Source organism: Camelus dromedarius, chromosome 12 (genome assembly GCF_036321535.1).
Source record: "Camelus dromedarius isolate mCamDro1 chromosome 12, mCamDro1.pat, whole genome shotgun sequence".
NCBI lineage: Eukaryota > Metazoa > Chordata > Mammalia > Artiodactyla > Camelidae > Camelus > Camelus dromedarius.
In genome coordinates this window covers 36111780-36135415 of record NC_087447.1, presented here as the reverse complement: position 1 = coordinate 36135415, position 23636 = coordinate 36111780, and the positions used below count along the sequence as shown (strand labels likewise).

Below are 23636 nucleotides of genomic sequence, written 5' to 3'. Positions count from 1 at the left end.
TAAGTGGTTATAATTTGGGAGCAGGCTGCCTAGGAGGGTGTGGGAGAAAACTATGATTAACATTTCAATTTATTCTATTATGTGTTATACGGATATTTTATTTTACTATGTGTATATTACTTATATATTGTAAAAATTTGTTTTATATATTTTAAAAATCTACGCAACGCACTGCTATCAAAATAAAAGATATGGATACAGAGACCTGCTTTGGACTAGAAGGAACCAAGGTGGCCAAGGTCTGTCTAAGTTGGCCAAGTCCATCCTAAAAAGAAAGTATGCCAGGCCAGGTTGTAATCCTTGTAGTCTGGTCATAGCAGAATGGATTCATTTTGATCTTTTATGTTGTTTTGGTTGCATCATCTAGTTTACAGTTCACAGCGACATCCTTTTTCAATGAATACCTGCATCTTGATTCAATGACCATGCTTATTTTTAATATATATACACAAATTTCTACTTTATCAAATATATACATATAAATTATTGTAATTACTATGTACAAAACAGTGAGTAAAATTTCATAGATATACAAAATACTACTACCCCCTGACAGAACTTAAAATCAATCCAGCATGGAAGACACAATGTCTAGTGAATATTAAAGACTAATTGCTAAATCTGGAGAAGGGAGGGATTACTATAAACTAAAGTGCTTTTTAAAAACCTCACAGAGGATGTAATGTGATTTTGTTATTTGGAAAATAAGGATACAGTGAGAACAGTGAAAAGCTTAGCACAGGGCAAGGCACAAAGTAAGCACTCAATCACACGAGTTAGAAACAACATAAAAAGGGAGGAATTTCACTGCCTACAAGTAACATGAAATTCCATAAGAAGAAAGAAGAGTTCAACTTCAAGATAAATATGAGAATAAACAACTGAGATTTAAGAACTGGCCTTTGATTTTAAATATTTAATTTATTCCTATAAACCCTGTCAATAAAAAAAAAACTTTATGAAATTATAGTGACAGAAAAACTAATCTAATGAAATGGTAGGCTCCTGTTGAGGAATCTTACAAGACTTATTATCTTGCAAGCATTTATTAGGGCTACTCATTGAGCTAGTGCATGAAAAACAATCAGCAAAAATTCTTAAACTGATCTCATTTCCTTTTGACAAGACAAAGTTTGTACATCCTGACCTGAGAAAGGAAAGTGATATGGCTGAGAGCGTAGTGTACCAGTATTAGGACCCTTAGGACAGGAACACTCTGAGCTAAGTTCATGGATAAAAAAATAAGATACAGCTAACAGATTTACCTCGATCTCTGCCAGTTGAGAGACATTTGAAAATTACCATCCTCAGATCCAGTCCTTCTTTAAGCCAGATCTTATCCATAATCTTTATCATTTGTAAAGCTAGCATATCTTGCCGCAGATCTTCACCAACCTCGAAATCAAAGGAATAAAACTTGTACATTTCCAAAAGACTTAATAGATTACATATAATAAAAGGGGTTTGGGGGTGGGGGGGGTGGGAACAGTGAAAAGAGTAAAGAATAAGATGAACAGAACTGCCTCTCTGCAGCATTCTAGAGAAAGTAAACTTTTCATGTCTCAGTTTCTTGATCTGTACACTTTAAAAGGTTTTATGATATGTGAATTATATTCAATTTTTTAAAAGTGCAACATGGAGTACCCTTCTCATGATAGAAGTATTCCATATCCTGATTGTATCAATGCCAACATCCTGATTGAGATATTGTACGAGTTTTGAGAGATGTTAGCATTGGGGAAAACTGAGTAAAGGATACACAGGATTTCTGTATAATTTTGTAAAACGAACTATGAACTATGAATCTATAATAATCTCAAAATTAAAAGTTTACTTAAAAGAAAATTTATCCCTCCCCTAAGTGGAGGGTATAGCTCAAGTGGTAGAGGGCATGCTTAGCATGCACAAGGTCCTCGGTTCAATCCCTAGTACCTCCATTAAATAAACAAACAAACAAACAAACCTAATTACCTCCCCCCCCAAATACATACATACATACATAATTTAGCCCTCTCAAAATGAATTCTAACTGTAATCACATTAAGTTTTCATTTTCTTTTTTAAATTGGATAAACTAAGTTAAAATACATAATGACATTTTTGAGACTAGCTTTGAAAATGATGAAAAAAATAAGGTGATTTGCCTTAACAACTATTAAAATGTATACAATTTCTGTATTCAAACAGATGGTACTGTTTTAGGAAAGGGCAAATATATCAGTAAAGTAAAACAGAGTCCAAAATCAGATCTGAGTTAAGGGAACTTGCTATATATCAAAGATGGTTCAAGAGAAACTATCTTGATGAACCACTAATAAAACTCACTGAATTAACTAAACTTTCTATTCTTAATTCAAAATTTACTAATTTATGATCACAACACACAAAATTTTGACTGGAATTAGACTACTCCAAAATACTATAAGCCTGCTGCTTCCTACAGGTAAGGTATGTTTCCCAAAACCAGTGCCACTGCTCATAGTTTTGCAGTTTTGCAAACTCTAGGGCACATCATTTACATCACAGTCTGGGTGAAAGGCACTGCCTGGAGCTATTATGTACTTAACTAGCATGGCCATATGCAGAGGCTCTAGGCCAGAGTTGTACTTGTTCCCAAGTCTGTTTGGGAACCATTTATGTCAGTGATAATTTTTCACATAATTATTCAATTTAATTACATACTAAATAAACAAAATTACTTTTGCAATTTTGGAAAAGGAATTTGAGGAAGGAATTTTAAAATTACTTTTTAAAAACAAAGTCACCTTATTTTGCTCACCTTAAACATGACATTAATTTCTTCCCCCATTGGATCAGCATTCACCATTGTGACTTTCAGGGGCACAGCATTAGAACTGAAGAAGGAACATGACTACAAATACAACACATTAAGCATTAGAAAGATAACAGTGGAATAAAAATCAAAAAATACTTTTTGTCCTAGGAATTTCTCTTTTCACTTTTTCCTGTAAAAAATTTAAAAACTTGAGACAAAAACTATTAAAAGTTTGAAATATGACACTTTGAAACTGTCAAAATTCTTCAACAGAGCACAAAATTTTGTGTATGTTTATCCTTCCTCTAAATCAGTGTGATCTGGAATGAGATCTCTAATTCTTCTATTTGTGGTACTATTAAAATTAACATTTAGCCACGGAATCAAATAGTGACACTAAATTTAACAGCTTCATTAGCAAAGATCAAATCTAATATTAAAATTAAACTGGTTAAAAGACTAATTTAAGACAGTGATAGCAATTTAAGGAAAACAACAAACAAAACCCGAGGAGAAAATGTAATCCCCTCACCTCCAATGACATAATTATATAACTCAGGCACCCACTGCTGTATTTCAACAAAGAGTAGCCATATGGCAACTAAAAAAACAAAACAAAACAAAACAAAAAAAACAAAACAAAACACCTAATTGAGACTCCTTTATGGATAGTCGTATGTTAGCCCTTTAAAATCAGACACTAGTGGATAAATTATCTGGTTACTTTTGCCGAACTCATGTTAGAGAAAAATCCACTATTTGTATTGCTATTAGCCCAATTCGAAACATAATTACTCAATTTGGAGATTACAAGTACTTTCTGATGATTCCCCAAAAAAGTGTTGTAACATAGAAGAGTCCATATGGCCATTCATAAGGGAATTAAAATAATGCCTACCCGTGACTCGGTAGTCTTACTGTTGGGATTAAAACATGTGCCTTTTGGTGGGGCGGGTATAGCTCAAGTGGTAGAGGGCATGCTTAGTATACATGAGGTTCTGGGTTCAATCCCTAGTACCTCTGCTAAGAATAAATAAATAAATAAACCTAATTACCTCCCCCTCACCAAAACCAAAAACACATGTGTCTTTTATGTAGCTATTATACCACAATAAACAATCATTTATTTTGAGCAGTAAATAATTTTACTTTTTTTCTTTCATGAATAGTGATTATGTAAGAATATACTGAGATAAATATGGATCTTAAACACAAACACAGATCTATAAGTACTTATAACCAACCTATGCAGGTTTTATCCTTAATTTCTTTAAGCATACCTGCCCATTTGCCTTCTTCCTACACATCATTTGGAAATATAATATGAACTTAAAAGTAATTTATGTCACCTTAATATTTAACTCTTTCGCCACAAGACTTGGATTGAGAGGGAGACGGCATTTATTTCTTAGAAAAAAGGACTGTATTCGCTCCATGCTCCTTTGGAGGACAACCTAGGAAAAGAGATTGATACTGTGAGCAGATAATGAAAATGAAGACCTTATTTTTAAGACAACAATTTTTTAAATGCCCAATTGTCAAATGGTCAAAAAAAGTTGTTGCTAAAGAGGTTATTTTTACTATGAAAATAAAATTTGGATGGGCAAAGGCTATAAACATAGGGAGGAAAGTACATATGGTCATATTTAATATATCAATTAATACTAACAGTCAAATAGAAATTAAACAATAAGGAGTTGCAATTTGTTTTTAATCTAACAGACGAAAAGTTTAACATAACACCAATGCTGTCAACAAGGTAGAAAACAGGTACTTTCATAATCTACTGGTAGGGAGGAAGGCATATACAGGCATAGTTTTATTTTGGGAGTTCTTTTGATATTGCAAAATAATAGACACTATTATAACTAAAATTATAACTAAAAATATACTGTAGGAATACACTATAAAGAAATATTAGCAAAGGGGCAAAAACTTATATCTTAAAGTTTATCACATGACTGTTTGGGAAAAGAAAAATGTATAAACAACCTACATAGAGGTAACGGTTCATAACTTATGATACAATATCAGATAATATTATGTACCCATTAAGAAACACGAAGCATAACTATATGCACTGACATGAATTCCCCAAGGTAAAGTTAAAACAACAATTTACAAAAACAAAAGAAAACAAAAAACACTGCTGAAGGAAATTAGAGCTCTAAATAAATGGAAAGACATCCCGTATTCATGAACTGGAAGACAGTATTATTAAGATCGCAATATTTCCCAAATTGATCTACAGATTCAACACACAATCCTTATAAAAACTCTGCCTTTTTTGCAGAAATAGGTAGGCTGATACAAAAATTTATTTAAAACTGCCAGCGACTTCCAAATATTTCAAAAGAAAAAGTTGAAGGATTCATACTACCTGATTTCCAAACCTACTACAAAGCTATAGTAATGAAAACACTGAGGTGTATAGAGATATATATATATATATATATTTATCTCTCAATGGAATAGAACTGAGAGTCCAAAAATAAACCAATACAACTATAGCCAACTGATTTTTAACTAGGGTACAGAGATCATTTGATAGGAAAGAACAGTCTCTTCAGCAAATCGTATGAAAACAACTGGATAATCACAGGTAAAAGAATGAGGTTGGACTCCTTATAGAATATAAAAAAGTAACTCAAATGGATCAAAGACTTTTTAAGAGTGAACCTATAAAACTCCTAGGAGAAAACATAGATATACATCTTTGTGGCTTTGGGTTTGACAACAATTCTTAGATGTATCAAAAGCACAAGCAACAAAAGAAAAAATAAATTAGACTTCATAAAATTAAAAACTTTCATGCATCAAAGGCTACTATCAAGGACATAAAAAGACAATACATAGAATGAGTGAAAATATTTGCAAATAGTGTATCCGATAGGGGTCTAGTATCCGGAATATATAGAACTCTAACAATTCAACAACAAAAAAGCAAACCAATTAAACAGGCCTTAGAAAAGGAATTTCCCCAAAGAGGATATATAAATGGTCAAACACATGAAAATGTGCCCCAAACTATTAGTCATTAGGAAAATGCAAATCTAAACCACCATGAGATACTACTTCACACCCACTAGGATGACTATAGTTTAAAAAAAAAAGAAAGAAAGAAAGAAAACAACAAATGTTGGTAAAGATACGGAGAAACGAACCCTCACACATTGCTGGTAGGAATATAAAATGTTGCAGCTACTTCGGGTAACAGTTCAGTGGTCCCTCAAAAAACACAGAATTACTGTATGATGCAGTAATTCTACTCCTAGGTAAAATGAAAAAAGATGCTCAAACAGAAACTTCAACAAGTAAATAAACTATAGTCCAATAATAATTTTTTAAAAACCACTAAATGATACCAATAAAAACACAAATTTTAAAAGAATATTCATAGCAGCATTATTCATAATAATCAAATAGTAGAAACAAGCCTAATGTCCACCAACTGATGAATGAACAAAATGTAGTATTATCTACACAATGGAACATTATTCAGCCATAAATACACATGCTAGAATATGGATGGACCTTGAAAACATTAGACTAAGTGAAGGAAATCAGACTTAAAAGGCCACATGTTCTATTATTCCATTTTTATCAAATGTCCAAAAAAGATAAACTCATAGAGATGGAAAGCAGACTAATTCTTACCAGGGCCTGGGAGAAGAGGGGAGTAAGGAGTGAAAGGTTAGTGGGTACAGGCTTTCTTTCTGTTGTGATGAAAATGTTCAGGAATTAGATAGTGGTGGTAGCTGTAAAACACTGAATATACTAAAAGCCAATGAATTGTACACTTTAAAATGGTTAAAATAGTGAATTTTGCCTCACATATACCTATGTTTCTACAAAAATAAATTTATTTTAACTCCGAAAATATGTATATATACTGAAGTGTACACATGTGTAAAATCATATTAGGTGGCCAAGAAGGACACACAGCAAACTATGAACAACAGATACCTATAGGAAGAAAATGAAACTATAATAGTCCTATTTTTTTTACTTTATAAACTTAATCCTAATTTGGACTTTTTAAACATTAGTATCGACTCATACTTTTATTATTTTTATAGTTACAAAAAAGTTAAAAAGCAAAATTATGAAAAAGAAATTCAAGAGAACAATTCTGATCAGAAAGGAATTAATAAGCATAGGAATTAAAGGGTACTGAGTTAGGATATGAAATCTTTTTATATAGATTTTAAGCAACCTTTGAATTAAATCTGCCCAGAACAGCATAGGTGTAGATAGAGTACTAATAGATATCTATTGATAAAGAATAACAATAAAGCGCTGTAAATCCTTTCAAAATATCTATGTTCCTTCTATGGGTACATACCTGTCTTGCTGATCCATTGGCCTGCCTTACTTTTTCTGCTACTCCTCCTAAAAGCTGTACGAGTTTTGTCTGCTTCAAAAGTTCTTCTCTGAGTCCTCTTCCTCCCACTGAGAGGAGAGCACCCAAAACATGTTCATATCGTGCACCAAACTGTGCATCATGCAGGGCATCCTTGAGGAGCCTAATACAGCAAAATATCCATGTCAGCCACTTCTGAGAACTGGAATAACATCTTTCCATAATCAATTTATTTAATACATTCAATTTTTGATAACTAGTAATTAATTTTAAGCTATATAAGCCTAAAAACTCATTTGTTATAGGTAAAAACTCATTCAGTTCTATAAAAACTACAGAGTTCTAACGTGCCAAATAATTTTGCAATAGAGGGTTTTATTATTTCTGGTTTTATTTCTGAAGACATAGAAATTTAGCTTCCTTATAATAATGCCTTCAATCAAACACCTGGTATCCACAGCAAATAGTCTGAGCATATGATTTAGACTTTCAGAGTATGTCCTCTCTATAAACAATAGAAATAGGAATTAAGTATGTAAGAAAATTTATATCTTACCAATACAAACTGTGTGCTATCTGTATATTTCCCAATGCCCTGGACAGAAGGAAGCGCACTAATGAACTGTTCAAGTAAATTTCATATTTCAAAGCCTACATGCAAAGAAAAATAAACACTTGTGGTCAACTCCATACTACATTGTTAGGATAAAATTATCAACATAGAAAGTATATAAGGATTATTCTTTTTGATAAAAGATGACACTGATAAAAATGAAACAGATGAATTAACTTAGGTGAAATTAATGAAATCAAGCAGAAAAGTACAGACTTCGGAATAACATTCATTAACAATGTTCAAATGGCCAAAACGAAAACAAAAACAAAAACCCAAAGGAAAGCTCGACTCTGGTTTATTCTGTGAATTAAAGACCCAGGTACCATACATAAATGTTCAAGTGGGGCAGCTAACATAGTGGAAAAAAATTCACAGTAAATCCAAATGCAATGCACCTCAACACTCCTACACAACAAAAGTACTTTTAATAAAAACAGAAAGGGAATCCCTTAGCAAGGTCCCTATTCATAAAAACTGGGGATAGAGTAAGCAGGTAGAAATCAAATAAAAAAAACTTGCCTGCACAAACTGTGGAAGAAGATCTGTTAGCTCATCATCACTAATAGCCTCCATCCAGGTCACAGCGAGGGACCTCACTTCCTGATCAGCAAATCTAGAAGAGTACCACAAAAATCAAGATTTGACAGTGATTTCTTTATAATGAAGCTTCATTTCTGAAAAACACAATCTCAATCTATTTATGACAAAATACTCAAATTAGCTACTAAAAAGCAATGTGTTTCTTCTTTTTTTTTTTTTTAAAGAAGAAAACCTTACTGTTCTATATACAAATTCAATTTCATGACTATTTAGAAACCTTTAAGTTTATGCTAATTAATTCTGGCCCTTACAAAAATATAACAAATTATTCAAAATTTATAACCGCTCTAGGTTAGTTTTAAATGATACAACACCTCTTTTTAATAACCTCAACGTAAAATATGTTCGTAGAAATACACATTTATACATTTAGATTGTATTGAATTGCTTTCATCTTAAAGGGAATTAATCCTACAACATAATATCTTACTGGAAAAATTGAAACAATAAAACAGAGCAAATAAATTCAGGCACAGTTGACTTACTTTGAATCAAGAAGCTCCAAGGCAGTCAGTGGGTGCAATGGAGGCCACTGCTGAAGCAGTGAGTAAGTTTTGGCAAGATTAACCCATTTCCAGTTTGGAGCACTAGCTAGTACTTTAGGAAGACAATTTGGGTGTTTGAGGCAATAATAACGCTTCTCCCACAAAAAAGCTTTCTCTTCTTTAGAAAGTCTGAATACATAACAGAATTAAATTACTTCTCATTGATATCATAATGACAGTTATAACTCTCAGTGATTAAAAATACAAAGAAGAAATTTATTCATCTGAGGACAGTCATTTCTTGGTAGAATCATTAATACCAATTTGGGATATAGAAAAATGCAATGTACAGCAAACATCATTAATTTACCCTAATTTAAAGGATAGAAAGAAATCATTCTGCCTTGATAAAAGGGTCTTAGATAAGAAAATGAATGATAATTCAGCACAATAAAATTTATTGAGCTCTAACCAGATGCCAGGCACTAGAAATCAGAGTTGAATAAGCAGAACCTACCCTCCTAAAGAGATAGCAAGGACTTCATCCATTTTCTAGAAGTAAAATCAAATGTCATGCCAAGAAAAAATGTTATTACAAAATTTTAGAAGGAATATTTTGAGAAATATTCAAAATAAAAAGGATTTAATTTGGAACTCCTAATTTAATCTTAAATTTTTTTTTCTTTTTTTTGGGGGGGGGGGGGTAGGTTTGTTTATTTTTTAATTGAGGTACTGAGATTGAACCCAGGACCTTGTACATGTTAAGCAGGCTTTCTACTACTGAGCTCCTCCCCCTCCCAATTTAATCTTAATGACAAGTATTTATGTGAATGAAATATTTCATTATTTTACTACCCATCTACCTAATTTTGTGTATAACACATGCACTGGAATGTATTCATTTCATGTAGAATACTAAAAAAATTCAAATATTGCATAAAGGTTCATAATTAAGTTTCTCTCCTTCCAGTTCCCCTCCCAATGGCAACTGCCTAACCTTGTATATTCTTCCAGTGGTAGCTATTCATACAGAAGTATATACAAAGGTGTACATAGATTCTTTTTTCCTTTATGTTAATAGTAACAGACTATATACATTATTCTGCTCTTTGCTTTCATCATTTAACATCTTACATATTTGTACATATAGCTATTGTACATACTTGTACATATAATTCATTCTTACTAGTTACACAGTACTGTTAGATAAATATACCATAATTTAACCCCCATTGATGAATATTCCCTATCAGTTTTACAATAATGCAAATAAATACTGCAATGAATGATCTTGTCTCCGTAAGCAAATACAAGAGTTTTCTCTAACATATTCTATAAGTAACTGGAAATGGAATTGCTAGGTCCCAGACTATGGATACTGTGACCTTTATAGATTTTGACAAACTGCTCTCCAAACGCTTTTTAGAGTTCTGCCAAAAGTATAATTTCCAATTTTCTGTATCCCATCAACACTTTATTTAATGGGACATCTTAATTTTCAGCTGTCTGATGTGTGAAATGGTATCTTGTTATTAATTTACAATCCCTTGATTACTGAGAAACTGAACATCTTTTTCCAGATGTTTAAAAGGCACGGTGTTTCTTTTCCAAAGAATTAGCTATTCACATTCTTTGTCTACCACTGAGCCATTGGGTTTTCTACTTATATGAAAAGGTTCTTCATATATTAAGGAAATTAATCTATAGATACTTACTATAAATGTAGTTTCCAATCTGTTGTTTGCCTTCTTAACATGTAAAAAGTTTGATTTGTACAAGTTTCTAAATTATATGCACTCATATATAGTCTTTTTATATAATTAAAAACAGAAAACTTTCCTTATCAGGAACTAAATCGTGAACATGCTATATCATAAACTAAACAAGGTAACTTAATAAACCATTAACTTGAACTTTACATTGTAAAGATACCCCGGCAAAGCAGAATCAAAGGAGCATACCCAAGTGATGAGTCTCTGTGAAGAATATCAAGAAGTTTCCCTTTTACATCATTCTCCAATATTTCAAAGTTGTGTTGCTGTATAATGCTTCTGTCAACTTGAGGAGTGGTATAAACGATATCAAATGCAGGAGAAGGAAAATCAACCTTAAAAATAGAAGTTGATCAAATTACAGCTGAATAGCCCACAGATTTGCTATATTAACTTCTTTGATTTTTTTCAGCATCAGGGTGATAATGTCAAATATTACATTAATGCTTCTTGTCCTTTTGTTAAAAGTGATTACTGTTATTGGTAAATTTCAATAGCACAAATATTATTTGGGATGGGTACAAGCACATCTTTTACTGTTTCATAGAAACAGGAAATGTTTACTGACATTTAAGTTAAAGACAGATCCTAAGATTGAAACAAGATCAATTAAGGCTTCTTTAAGTAACAACCCAAATCATGGTACACATATACTTTTTATAGAGAAATTCAAATTTAAACCTCTCCACATGTCCGGAAGTATCATTACCTGTAACACTATTCTTTCCATCACATATCCTTTTTTGGGAACTGTTCCAGGAATAGGATTTGTATGTGATGAAGTCCAAAGATACAGAAGCTTAGTTCCACATGTTAAAAACCTTCACGAATGTAAACAGAAGAATACCGTGGATTTCATTTTAAAAATTAATTCAAAACTCACAACACATGGTAATAAATTTGAAATAATATTCAAACATTTATTAAGCGTCCTCTATGTAAAAAGAGCATCACCTTTAAGAACATCTGAGAAGGTGTTGCTCTCCATAGTGTATTGACACTTAAGGTAAATATACTGGACTGTGGGAGTTGGAACAAAAGGAGTCAGGATGAAAGAAATGGGGTTCAGGATAGAAGACAAGATGGGTAAAGTCTCACAGTCACCTGTCCCAAAAACTTTTATAAATTGGAAGGTGAAGGAGTCTTTGAAGACCATCTACAAAGGAATATACTTCCAAGTGGTGGTTTGGATTACATAACTAACTGCTCCTTGACTTTTACCATAAGAACAAAAACACGTGCCAAGAAAACTAGTACCTACTTTGTGGCAAAGCACTAATCATTTGAAATGAAAAGTTGTATCCGTGCCCTAGACCAGGGGTCAGTAAACGTTCTGTAAAGGGCCAGACAGCAAGTATTTTGGGCTTTCTGGGCTATACAATCTCTGCCACAGGCTCAACCCTGCTGTTACAATGCCAAAGCAGCCATGGACAACCATTAAGAAAAATGTGTGCTGTGTTCTAACAAAACTATATTTACAAAAAAATAGGCAGTGGGCTGGAGTATGCTCACCCTTGCCCTAAACTACCAATTTAGGGCCTACTGAAATTAAAAATATTTATCAATAAAGATATTGATGTATCTTTACACAGAAAAAATATCTGAAAAATAACATGATATATATTACATATAAAAGCAGGAAACTATGAACTTCATCAAACCCTGTTCATTTTATTCAAACAGCAAATATCCCTTCCCAAACTAGACTCTAGTTTTCATATTTTTTCTAGCAGGTAACAGCCTTTAAATCTTTGACACATTCTATTTGAGAACCAACCATCCTTACCCTCAACTAGATTATTTTAAGGCAAATTCCCATATTATTTTATCTGTAATTACTTTTATGTAATTGATGAACTATTTTAAACATAATTACAATAAAATAAAAATAATTACTTAAAGGTATCAGCTATATAGTCAGCATTCAAATTTCCCTTATTGTCTCATAACTTAAAAAAAAATAGTTGATTTGTTTGAATAAAGATACAAGCAAGGTCCAACATTTACACTGGTTGATAAACCTTTTTAAGTATTTTTTTTTAATTCAAGGGTCAACAAACTCCAGACTGTCACTTGGGTTTTTTGTTTGTTCGTTTGTTTGTTTTTGATGGACTAAATTTTTTTCTGCCATTTATTTATTTATTTTTAAAGTGAAGTATAGTTGGTTTACAATGTTGTGCTGTCACCTGGTTTTGCAAATAAACTTTTATTAGCACAAAGCCACACTCATTCACTTAGATATTGCCTATCACTGCTTTTGCCTCTGCTCTTGCATCTGTGAGAGATTACATGACCTACAAAGCCTTGACTACTTCTATCTGGTCCCCTTTACATAAAAAGTTTACCAACTCTTGCTTTAACCCATACACTCTTCTATGCTATCCCATCATTTGTTGAAGAATCCAGGTCTTTTGTTCAGAGGTTTTTCTATATCCTGGATTTTACTGAGTGCATTCCTCTGGTGTCCCTTTATCTCCTATATTTTCCATAAGAATTAGATCTAAAGGCTTGATGTGATTCAGGTTTAGTTATGTGGCAAGAATACTTGTTACTTTATAGGTGGTATCTTTATAGGTGATACTAGTTCCTGGTGCATCAATTAAAGAGGCACACATTGTGTGCTGTATCTCTCTTTCTGTGATATTAAGATAACAGTTTGTTCAAGTACTATCAGTCTAAACCATCCATTTTAAGTTCCAGAAAAGTTAATTACAATGGTTTTAAACAGGCATTGATCATCACTGTTTAAATCAACGTCAACCAAGAATGCTTTTGACCCCAGTGGATATTTGGCAGCGTGGAGACATTTCTGGTTGGCAACTAGGGAGCACTAATTGGGCATGAATTTGGTTGGCAACTAATGAGCAGAAGCCAGGGAGGCTGCCAAACATCCTACAATGCACAGGACAGTCTCTCACAGCAAAGAATTACCTGGCACAAAATGTGAATGCTGTCAAGACTGAGATATCCTGACCTCACTCTATTATTTCATTAGGGGTTACAAAACTGTAATATTCTGTCATTCCTTCTGCATCTATTAGCTGGAATTTTTCTATAAAAAACTTTTTTGCATCAATTATTTGGTAACCCTAAGATACAACTGTAAAAGAATGGCAGGTTAAATGCCTGATTCATTTCATGGACAGCTGCATGTAAATTAATGAAATTAGACTACTCCTTCACACCATACACAAAAATAAACTCAAAATGGCTTAAAGACTTAAACATAAGACAAGACACTATAAATCTCTAAAAGAAACAACAGGCAAAATATTATCCGACATAAATCTCAGCAATGTTCTACTAGGACAATCTACCCAAGCAATAGAAATAAAAGCAAAGATAAACAAATGGGACCTAAACTTATAAGCTTTTACACAGCAAAGGAAACCATAAGCAAAACAAAAAGACGACCTACAGAATGGAAGAAAATACTTGCAAAAGATGAGACTGACAAAGGTTTAATTTCCAGAATATATAAACAGCTCATACAACTTAATAAGAAAAAAACAAACAACCCAATCCAAAACAGGGCAGAAGACCTAAACAAGCAATTCTCCAGTGAAGACATACAAATGGCCAATGGGTACATCAAAAAATGCTCAGTATCACTAATTATCAGAGAAATGCAAATGAAAACTACAATGAGGTATCACCTCACAACCAGTCAGAATGCCCATCATTCAAAAGACCACAAATGATAAATGCTGGAGAGGCTGTAGAGAAAACAACACTGTTGGTGGGAATGTAGTTTGGTGCAGCCATTATGGAAAAGTTTGAAGATTCCACAAAAGACTAAAAATAGATTTATCATATGATCCAGCAATACCACTCCTGGGCATATACCCAGAGGGAACCTTAATTCAAAAAGATACATGCACCCCAATGTTCATAGAAGCACTATTTACAATAGCCAAGACATGGAAGCAACCTAAATGTCCATCGACAGATGACTGGATAAAGAAGCCGTGGTGTATTTATACAATGGAATACTACTCAACCATAAAAAAAATAATGCCATTTGCAGCAACATGGATGAACCTGGAGAATGTCATTCTAAGTGAAGTAAGCCAGAAAGAGAAAGAAAAATATCGTATATCACTTACACGTGGAATCTAAAAAAAGAAGACAAATGAACTTATTTACGAAACAGAAACAGACTCACAGACATAGAAAACAAACTTATGGTTACAGGCAGTGGGAAGTGGTGGGAAAGGATACATTTGGAGTTCAAGATTTGCAGATACTAACTAATATATATAAAATAGATAAATAACAAATTTATACTGTATAGCACAGGGAACTATATTTAGTATCTTCTAGTAACTTATGGTGAAAAAGAATATGAAAGCAAATATATGTATGATCCTATATGACTGAAGCATTATGCTGTACACCAGAAACTGACACTACATTGTAAACTGACTATACTTCAATTTAAAAAAAAAAAATGAATGAAGAACTCATTTGTTGTTGAGGCTGACTGAAATGCCTCTAAGTCATCTGGCTTTCATGACAGTGACTTCATCAGGTTGTACCTTAAAGATCAATCAATTTTAAAAGAATTTCAAGACCAAGATTTCTGATCACTATACCACATTTACTAAACTAAATCATGAACTTTGTTTCTCTACATGTATTAATACAAAATCACTTTTCCTCTTAATTTCTGATTATTTCTTAAACGTTAAGTCCTAACATTACTTAGACTGACACTACTTGGCAAAGTCTCAAGCTTAATGGCATCAGCTCGTTGTTTTGAACAGTGGAATGTTGGATGCAAACTATTTAATTGTCTAACAAAAGCTAACGCCCTTCCCCTTACTCTTGAATTTTGAAAGAATGTCATTCACCCAATAAAAACATTTATTACTAGACAAAAAAAGTGGCAAAAAATGATGGTATTCTCAAATGAAGTAAAGACTCCTGGTGCTTTTAAGAGCAGGAAGGTTTTCAGAACTCAGTTTATAAAAATTAATGATGATGCAATTACATTTAATTTTCTCACATAACTATTCCCTGAAACTGACTCATTAAAGACAATTGAGAACACAATTCCTCCCTTTATGGGGCCAGTATTCTGTTTTAGAGTAGCTCTGGATTATATTCAGCAAAAGGTTCTAAAAGTACACACAATTAACAGCAATCTTTTCAACTGCTTTTCTCAAGCCTTATGCAGTTCAGAATTATATGAAGTGTCAAATAAAATTTGAGCCCACCAAAAGGTAGAGACTTAAAAAATTTTATACTGCCTCCTCAAATATGGAGGAAGTGACTAAAGGAAAGAAGTATATATGAATAAATGCTACATTTAAGAACACAGGAAAAGAATATTTTAAAAAAATGTATGAAGTCAGCATTTCAAACATCACATGATTTTTTTAAATGATTATTGGAAAATCAAACTGCCATTTAAGAGGAAAAAGGAAGTTGAACTAGATTAGTAGAATTTTTTCACTCTTATTTTTTAATTGTTTTATTATTGGTTAAATAGATCAGTTATTAAATCACTTCCCAAACTGTCCAATGGGACACAATGTTTCAAAAGATGTATTCTAGAACAAAAAATGTACCATGGTATCAAGTAAGTTTGAGAATGGTTTTAACATAAGATAATACTTAAGAACACAGACCCTGGGGCCAGACTGTTTAAATTCAAATCCCAAGATTCTACAACTTACTAGTTTAGTCAGTGCCCTCGGGTAAGCCACTTAAGCTCTCCATATTTTGATCACATCCTCTGTAAAAAGGGATAACAACACCTACCTTCAAAGGGTTTGTTGTGAGGAATATGAAAGCTATGTATACAGCACTCAGACTAGTACCTAGCATGCAGCAAATGCTATGTATTTGTTATTACAGTAATAATGTTATTAACTACAATAGACTTGACTACAGAATTTTAGAGATACTTTAATATGCTAATGTCCATTATCACTCTGCAAAATGTTATGTGCTGTATCAAACATCCCAAACTTATTTAACTGATTTTTTTTTCCATTTAGGAAAAGTCTTGACGGTTTCATGGAACATATTATCACTTAAAACATAATTAAAATAGTCAACTGAAAGGACAGATAGATTACACTATCCCAGTGGCTATTAGTAGATACAAAACTCGAAAGGAATTCCTTTAATCCTAAGGATCAGTAAGTTCTGCACATAGGTGGGATCTTCAAGGTTAAAGACCAGGGGCCCACTGCAGTAAAGGGAGGGAGATCAGTCAGGTAAAGAGAAGGGAATAATATGCAATTGTAGACACTGAAACTGGAGAAGGATGGGAAAAGAATGAGAAGAGAAAAAACAGATTTTTTCTTTTAAGCATCAAGTGAACTTATAAGACCATGAGTATTATGTCAATAATATAGTGCTTTGCATAAATGACAAAGAATAAACATTCTTGGAACAGTGTGTGGCAAACAATCCTCTCAATACCCATATAGCTATGTCAAACCATAGCAGAGTAACTCTGGTTTCCTCTCTGTTTCTGAAATGACCTTTTTATCACACTGGAAAAAATGAGGCAGCTCATTATCTCATCATGCATGTCATTGTTCCCCACCCCATTCTCTAGTCAATTCTGATGCTGCAGGTTTGTCCACAGTAACTTACGGTTACAACTCAGTAATACTTACCTTTTAAAGTCAAAAAGAGGTAAAGAAACTTTGCCCAAAGCTTCTGGCCCCTTTCTCTGTTTATTAGAATCAGGGGAACTTCCACTGCTCTGATTTAAAATTCCAAAAAGAGTAAGGTGAAGTAGTGATTCTAATGGCAATTGTGATATCTGGATGGGAAAAATGATTCTATGGGGGGAAAATGTATTAATAGAAAAAAACAAATTAGACTGAATATGAAGTTTAACCCTACAATAAGACATAATTTTAGGTTTTATTTGACTTATCAAGTAATCTTTAATTACTTATCAACTAATCTTTACTTAAGTAGCAAGGTTGGCTAATATATACTTGAAAAATCAAAGAAATTTCATTAAAGTTTCAAATATAACAGTTCTTTCTTCAAAAATTTGTTAGTGTTTTTACTCAAGACTTGTAAAGTCAATTTCACTTTTTTATTTCCTTTAGGAAAAGCTGGATGAATGTTTGAGTGTTTCTGATCTGGGATATGTGTATGCACATATATACAGACAGACATGTTTACCAGTGTCCTTTTTTTTAAAATCTGAAAGGACACAGAAGGTCAATAGTTGCCACTGTGAGAAGCCATGAAGTGGTAAGAGTTGAAAATAAAGTGACACTTTTTACCTCATAAACATTTTTGTATTACTTGATTGCTTTCACAGATATGTACTATTTTTGTAATTTAAGCAATAAAAGAAAAATAGGAAACCATTTAATAAATGAAGAATAAAACAAAGTTCTGCAGTTACCTACCTGCCTAAATAATGAAAGCATTCCCTTAGTGTAAAAATATTTCAAAAATATTAACAGTGCAAAATATTATCTTGTACATGGATTTAAGATAATTTTTAAAATCTGTTAACTAAGAACTAAGTTTCTTATAGACAGTGTTAAAGAATAAATACTAAACTAAAACAATGCTATAAAATACCATCTCTAGAATTATATGTAATTTTAACTTGACAAAGGCTAGGCTATGAAGAATTTATGGCATGTTTCTACAATTTAATATATGAAGAGTTAAAACAGTATATCAGATTTTTAAAAGAGACTTTCAGTCCATTTTACAGTATCATATCTAGAAGATACTTAAAGATGTCAATAAGAATTTAATGAATTTTAATGGAAATTGTAATAAAAATGACAGCTGAGATGCATACGTGGAAAAAAGTAAAGAACAGGGCATACTGAAAGAATAAAAAGCCAAAATTTTCACTTACAGTTCATCCCATTTAATAAGGTAGAAGAAGTTCTTATAAGTGCCAACCTTCTTTGATTGAATAGGTTTAAAGAGATCCTTTCCATTGTAAGACAGGGAACATATCAAGTAGTATTTTTCATAACTGAGAAAACAAAGAGTTTAATTTGATTTTTATTTGATAATATAAATTGGTTAACCAATCAAATATGTATCATTAGTCATTCTTCCCTAAAAGTGACTATTAGCTGAAATAATTTGATTACCATTCACTTGAATTTTTGGAAAGACGTCTAAAATTTAACTATTGCAAATTCTATAAAAACAGAGAAGAGGTTATAGCAAAGGGACCACAGAAAAAAACATATATTCCTAGGTGCCAGTCTAAGGGAGCAAAAATGATACCAACTGGAGAATTTATCTCAATTTTGTGCACAGTTACTTATTAGCTTTAGATTTTAGTTAAATGACACAATAATTATTTCATTTCTAGGTAAATTCTAGGAATAAATAGTACAAACATTATCTTCCTTAGGTGCTATTTTCCTTTGCTAGGCCACTGAAATAAGAGTCAGTTAAGCATATTAATGGTGCATAGGTCTGACTTGCAATGAGCCAGTCTTCCTAATTTATTAGGAGGCTTACATCCATGCGGACAGATTCTACTGTATTCTTTCATTATAGGCAGCAATGATTTAGCCCCTAACTGCCACAAGTACAGAACTGGGTAATACAGTCAGGCAGCCTTGTAGGCCAGGAATTTTAGGTTCAATAAAACTATATTCTACTAGTATTCTAACTTACTGCTAGGCTTACCCATCAACCATTTTGTTTGTACAATCGGTTAATCATTCTAAATGTATTTCAAATTTAATCTCATTGTTCACATATCTAACTACTTGATTGCTTTTCGCAACCTCATTCCATCTGTCCATCTTTACATTAGCATTGTATTAACTTTCTTTCCACCTTTATTAACCCTGCAGTTTTCTGTACTGTCTTCTACTGAGCATTTGTTCTCATCAGTGTTCAACAGTTACTTACTTTGATACCCAGTTACTTGAAATACCATGTGCAGCAAAAATTGTAAACTGGAGCTGTTCTGTTGTGGTCCATGCTTCCTTGATGTTCCTGTTACTCTGGGCACAGTCTACAGAACGCCTACCAGAATTTGCATGGAGTCTGAGAAGATCATAAACTGCTGCAGTTAACTGGTCCATGCTTACTTGAACAGGATTTTCAGGATTCAGTGAGCCTAGATTTAAAGAAATTGTTAACATAATTCTCTGAAAAAGCAACAATTATTTCTAAAATTCAAAGAATTTAAATACATACCCCTGGTTGAACTCTTGCTAATGTCTCCTGCTCCAGACAATGAAGTCACCTGCATATACGCATATAAACTAGTCAGAAAATTGTCCATGATGTAGTATAAAATGTTTACGTTTAATTTCAATAAATTTATTGAATTCTTTATCAAAGAAACTCTTTGCAGGAGAAACCTCCCAAAAGTGTTTGCAGAATTAATAAAACAATAAAAAAGAATGCAAAAAGAAACCCAAACCAAATAAACAGATTTTTTAATATCAAGAAAATCAGAGTAATTGAAAAGTACTGCAAAGTAAAGCAAAATCTGCCTCATTAACCCAATTTAGTAATTACAATTTGAAATCCAAAAGTGATGAATATACTAACACAGTATTTTATTTTCTATGACTTGCTCTATTAGCATGATAAGAATATCCTTGAAGAAACTAGAACTCTATTACCATTTAGTGTCTCAAAAAGACTCTTATAACTATTTAAATTGAGCTCTCCTACTCTATTGTCCTTTATCCAGCAAATGAACACAATGAATATAAGCTTCAGACATCATTAGAACCATGGCGGCTAATCATCACCAAGTGGTTTCAGATATACTTTTTAATTTCTGAAAACAAGCACATAATAAGAAAGAGGGAAAAAAAAGAGTGACCTAAATATCTGTACACCACATGGATAGGCTCTCCGTGAGAATGAATGGATTGAGCTATCTCCTACATATCTGTTGAGGAACACACCATCAATAAAACTTTCCTTTCTTTAAATTTATCACATCCTGTGATCCTTCTCTCATCCTTCCAATCAGAGATATAAACAACTCTCTGAACATAGTTAATTAAATTCTTGTGGAAATACCATGGGGAGAACTTTTACTAAATGCAACAGTATGATATTAAGAGAGGGCTCCTAACCTGGTTGCTTCTGAGGCAATTTAAGTCACTATTCCTGAGGCTTCTGGGTCTTTCCATTGGAAGGAAGTATAGCCCAAAGTAGAACTTTCCTCATCGACAACCATGGACATTTCCATCCACATGGAGAAATGTTAGCTGTTGCAATCCAGGTTCTTCAAGCATAGTATCAACCTTAAAATCCCAACCAACTCATTTTTGCCAGAGTTCCTCCTCTACACAGAAGAAGTTCAGTTTGGCATCCACCCATTCAATGTCAACTCTCACAAAGTTCTTCCAAGGCAGTCCATCTCCTCTTAGGAATTTCCCGCCTTACCAAGACAGTGACCAAATCAGCTCAACAGTAAAAGCCAAAGTTAAAATGGTAACATTTTGTTTAGAAAGCAAAATCTCCCAGTTTAAATGACAGATGCTCAGTTAAGTCTATATTTGCATGTGACAAAATGGTAATTACTAAAAAAATACTCACAGCAGCACTTTTACTCCTTGGAAGATTAACTGCTCTCTTTAGCTTCTTTACCGACTCTGTAATGGCAAGGGTCTCCACACCATCTAAAGCACTACAAATTTTTCTTACAGTTTTAATTACTTGATCTACTGTTCTGTGCTGGTTCTATAAAAATAAAAAGCAAAACAAATATAAGTACGTGCAATTTAAAGGATCAACTTCAAAGACGAAGTTAAAAACTAGACATTTTAGATGTGCCTAAGAACAGACATCTTCTACTCCTGTGATGAAAAAGAAAAGAAACAAGATAGCTTTTCAATTACACAATTTACTTTGAAGTAGGAAAAAGCAGGCCTGGTTAATTTTCACCATGCCTAATTATTCATATGCAAATACCTTAGTTTCTTATGAAAATCAGAAGAAAAAGCAATAATTATTAACAAATTATAAAATCATTTAAAAAACTGGAGTTATCTTTTAAATTTTCATTTGGGAATAATTTCTACATTAAAAATATCAACCCTTCTCATTCTTCTGCAAAAATTTGGTGTCAAAAGCCAAGTTGTTCAGAGACTGGTCACAAATTAATATTGGGCAACAGTTACTAAGAGTGAGTCAATTTTCAGCATCATTATGCTGCATCTATACAACCATCACTTTTTAAGTTCCGTCTGATGAAAAGACTTTCTTGAGGACGATCCTTCTATGCTATTCAATACCAGCTCACTTCACCATGATTCAAAAGTATACATGTACAAATAAATATATTATAAAATCATTTACCTGATGAGAATGATTTAAAAATTCTTTTCTACTCCCTTATCATCATTTTAAAGTACATTATCTCACTAAGAAACATTCTCATATAATGAACTAATTAATCAAATATTTATGCCAAACTGAAATGCCAAGTACTGTTAGAATGGGCTGAAACTCAGTACTGTTCCATCCCTTAAAAATTAAAATCTTTCCACCTTTGAGGCTTGGCTACCATAAACCAAATGTTCTCTTCACTTTCATGCTTTAAATGAAACCTCCTCATGTTCTCAAAAACCCAAAAACCTTGTGGTCTTCAGGGCTTGACGGCCCCCATTTCTGCTTGTCTGACTTGTATTTCTGCTTACTTTTGCTCCTCTACCTTTACTTAGAAACCTTCCCAGTTTTGAGGCTCATGCCATTCTCCTATAGTATTCTCCACCATTTTTTATGTACCACATATCAATTTATTGTCTATCAGTTCCAAGTGCACCCATCTTTGCTCTACTTTGTGATACTAGAGCTAGACCCTACAAACATTTCTCCTTAGTCAGCTGGCACAATGTTAGGTTTTGTCAATAGTGGGCACTGAAGGGATACTCAAAGGCAAAAGCAACAGGAAGATACTTCTCATCAGGTTTCCAGTCCTCCATTTAATTCAGCATAGAAGCCCAGTGGGCCTCAAAGACCATCTTCAGCTGTACCCTAGGGCCATGTTCTCTCAGTCTGACAGCTCTGCCAAGTTTCTTTGCCATACGCCACCTGTGTGTTCCTGTGATAGCCATATCCTCTGCAAGGAGGTTGAATTTCAGTCTGGGGAGAGGCTCTATCATAAGTCCTCAGAGTTCCTTCACTATCCACTGTTCCTCAACCTAGCTGCTATTTTAATAGCTGCTATTTTGCACCTGTTACTTCTGGATCCCTTAGAGAAAGGTTGCATTTTTTTTAAGGCCAAGTAGCAAATGTTCTAGGCTTTGTAGGCCAAACAATCTCTGTCACAACTCATATCTATTAGAGTGTGAAAACAGATACAGATAATACATAAATGAATGAGTATGGCTGTGTTCCAATAAAACTTTATTTACAAAAATGGGCAACTGGCCAGATTTGGCATGTGAGCCATAATATATCAACTCTTTATGTAATTCTCTTTTACCCCTTGTAGTAATTAAATACCTTTTACTATTTAACACTTCCTTAAATTTCCCTGTTCAAACAGCTACTGTAGTTTCTGTTGCCTAACTTGGCCCCTGACTGATCTGCCTTGCCACTGACATGTGGTTATTTCCCCAATTAGATGCCTTATTTTTGCTCCAGACATTTATCTGACTTTCTACTCTATTCTATAAGAAGCCTCAGTTACATAAATATCCATGTGGAAAATTCACAGCATCTTCAACCTTGAAACAGTATCAATCAGAATATTTTTGTTTGTTTGTTTTCATTTTGAGGGGAGGGGAAGGGGTAACTAGGTTTATTTATTTATTTTACGGAGGCACCGGGGATTGAACTCAGAACCTAGTGCGTGCTAAGCATGTCCTCTACCACTTGAACTACACCCTCCCTGCTATCAGAATCTTAACTACAATCTCATACTCTGATTACAATCTTCTTTGCTTCCAGACTTCACACTCTCATTCTAACCAAACCTGTTCTTTAGCTCAGAGACTTCTCTTCTCTGCTTCTTCTACTGGGCAGCTCAGTACTTCTAAGGAAAACCACACAACCATACACAAACCAAGAGTCTCCTCCA

General features: G+C 33.2%; 1 protein-coding gene across 1 annotated transcript in view; it reads right to left on the bottom strand.

The window, feature by feature from the left end:
- Positions 1–23636, bottom strand: part of PIK3C2A (phosphatidylinositol-4-phosphate 3-kinase catalytic subunit type 2 alpha) — an 88850-nt gene that overhangs the window by 15050 nt on the left and 50164 nt on the right. The window contains exons 9-22 of the mRNA XM_010977220.3: positions 21149–21292; positions 19784–19832; positions 19493–19703; positions 18471–18593; positions 17248–17415; positions 11322–11433; positions 10802–10947; positions 8841–9029; positions 8275–8368; positions 7696–7790; positions 7122–7302; positions 4126–4230; positions 2780–2872; positions 1266–1395 (exon numbers count right to left, since the gene is read on the bottom strand). Coding sequence (XP_010975522.2) covers positions 1266–1395; positions 2780–2872; positions 4126–4230; positions 7122–7302; positions 7696–7790; positions 8275–8368; positions 8841–9029; positions 10802–10947; positions 11322–11433; positions 17248–17415; positions 18471–18593; positions 19493–19703; positions 19784–19832; positions 21149–21292 — 1840 coding nt within the window. The remainder of the gene's footprint in view (positions 1–1265; positions 1396–2779; positions 2873–4125; positions 4231–7121; positions 7303–7695; positions 7791–8274; positions 8369–8840; positions 9030–10801; positions 10948–11321; positions 11434–17247; positions 17416–18470; positions 18594–19492; positions 19704–19783; positions 19833–21148; positions 21293–23636) is intronic.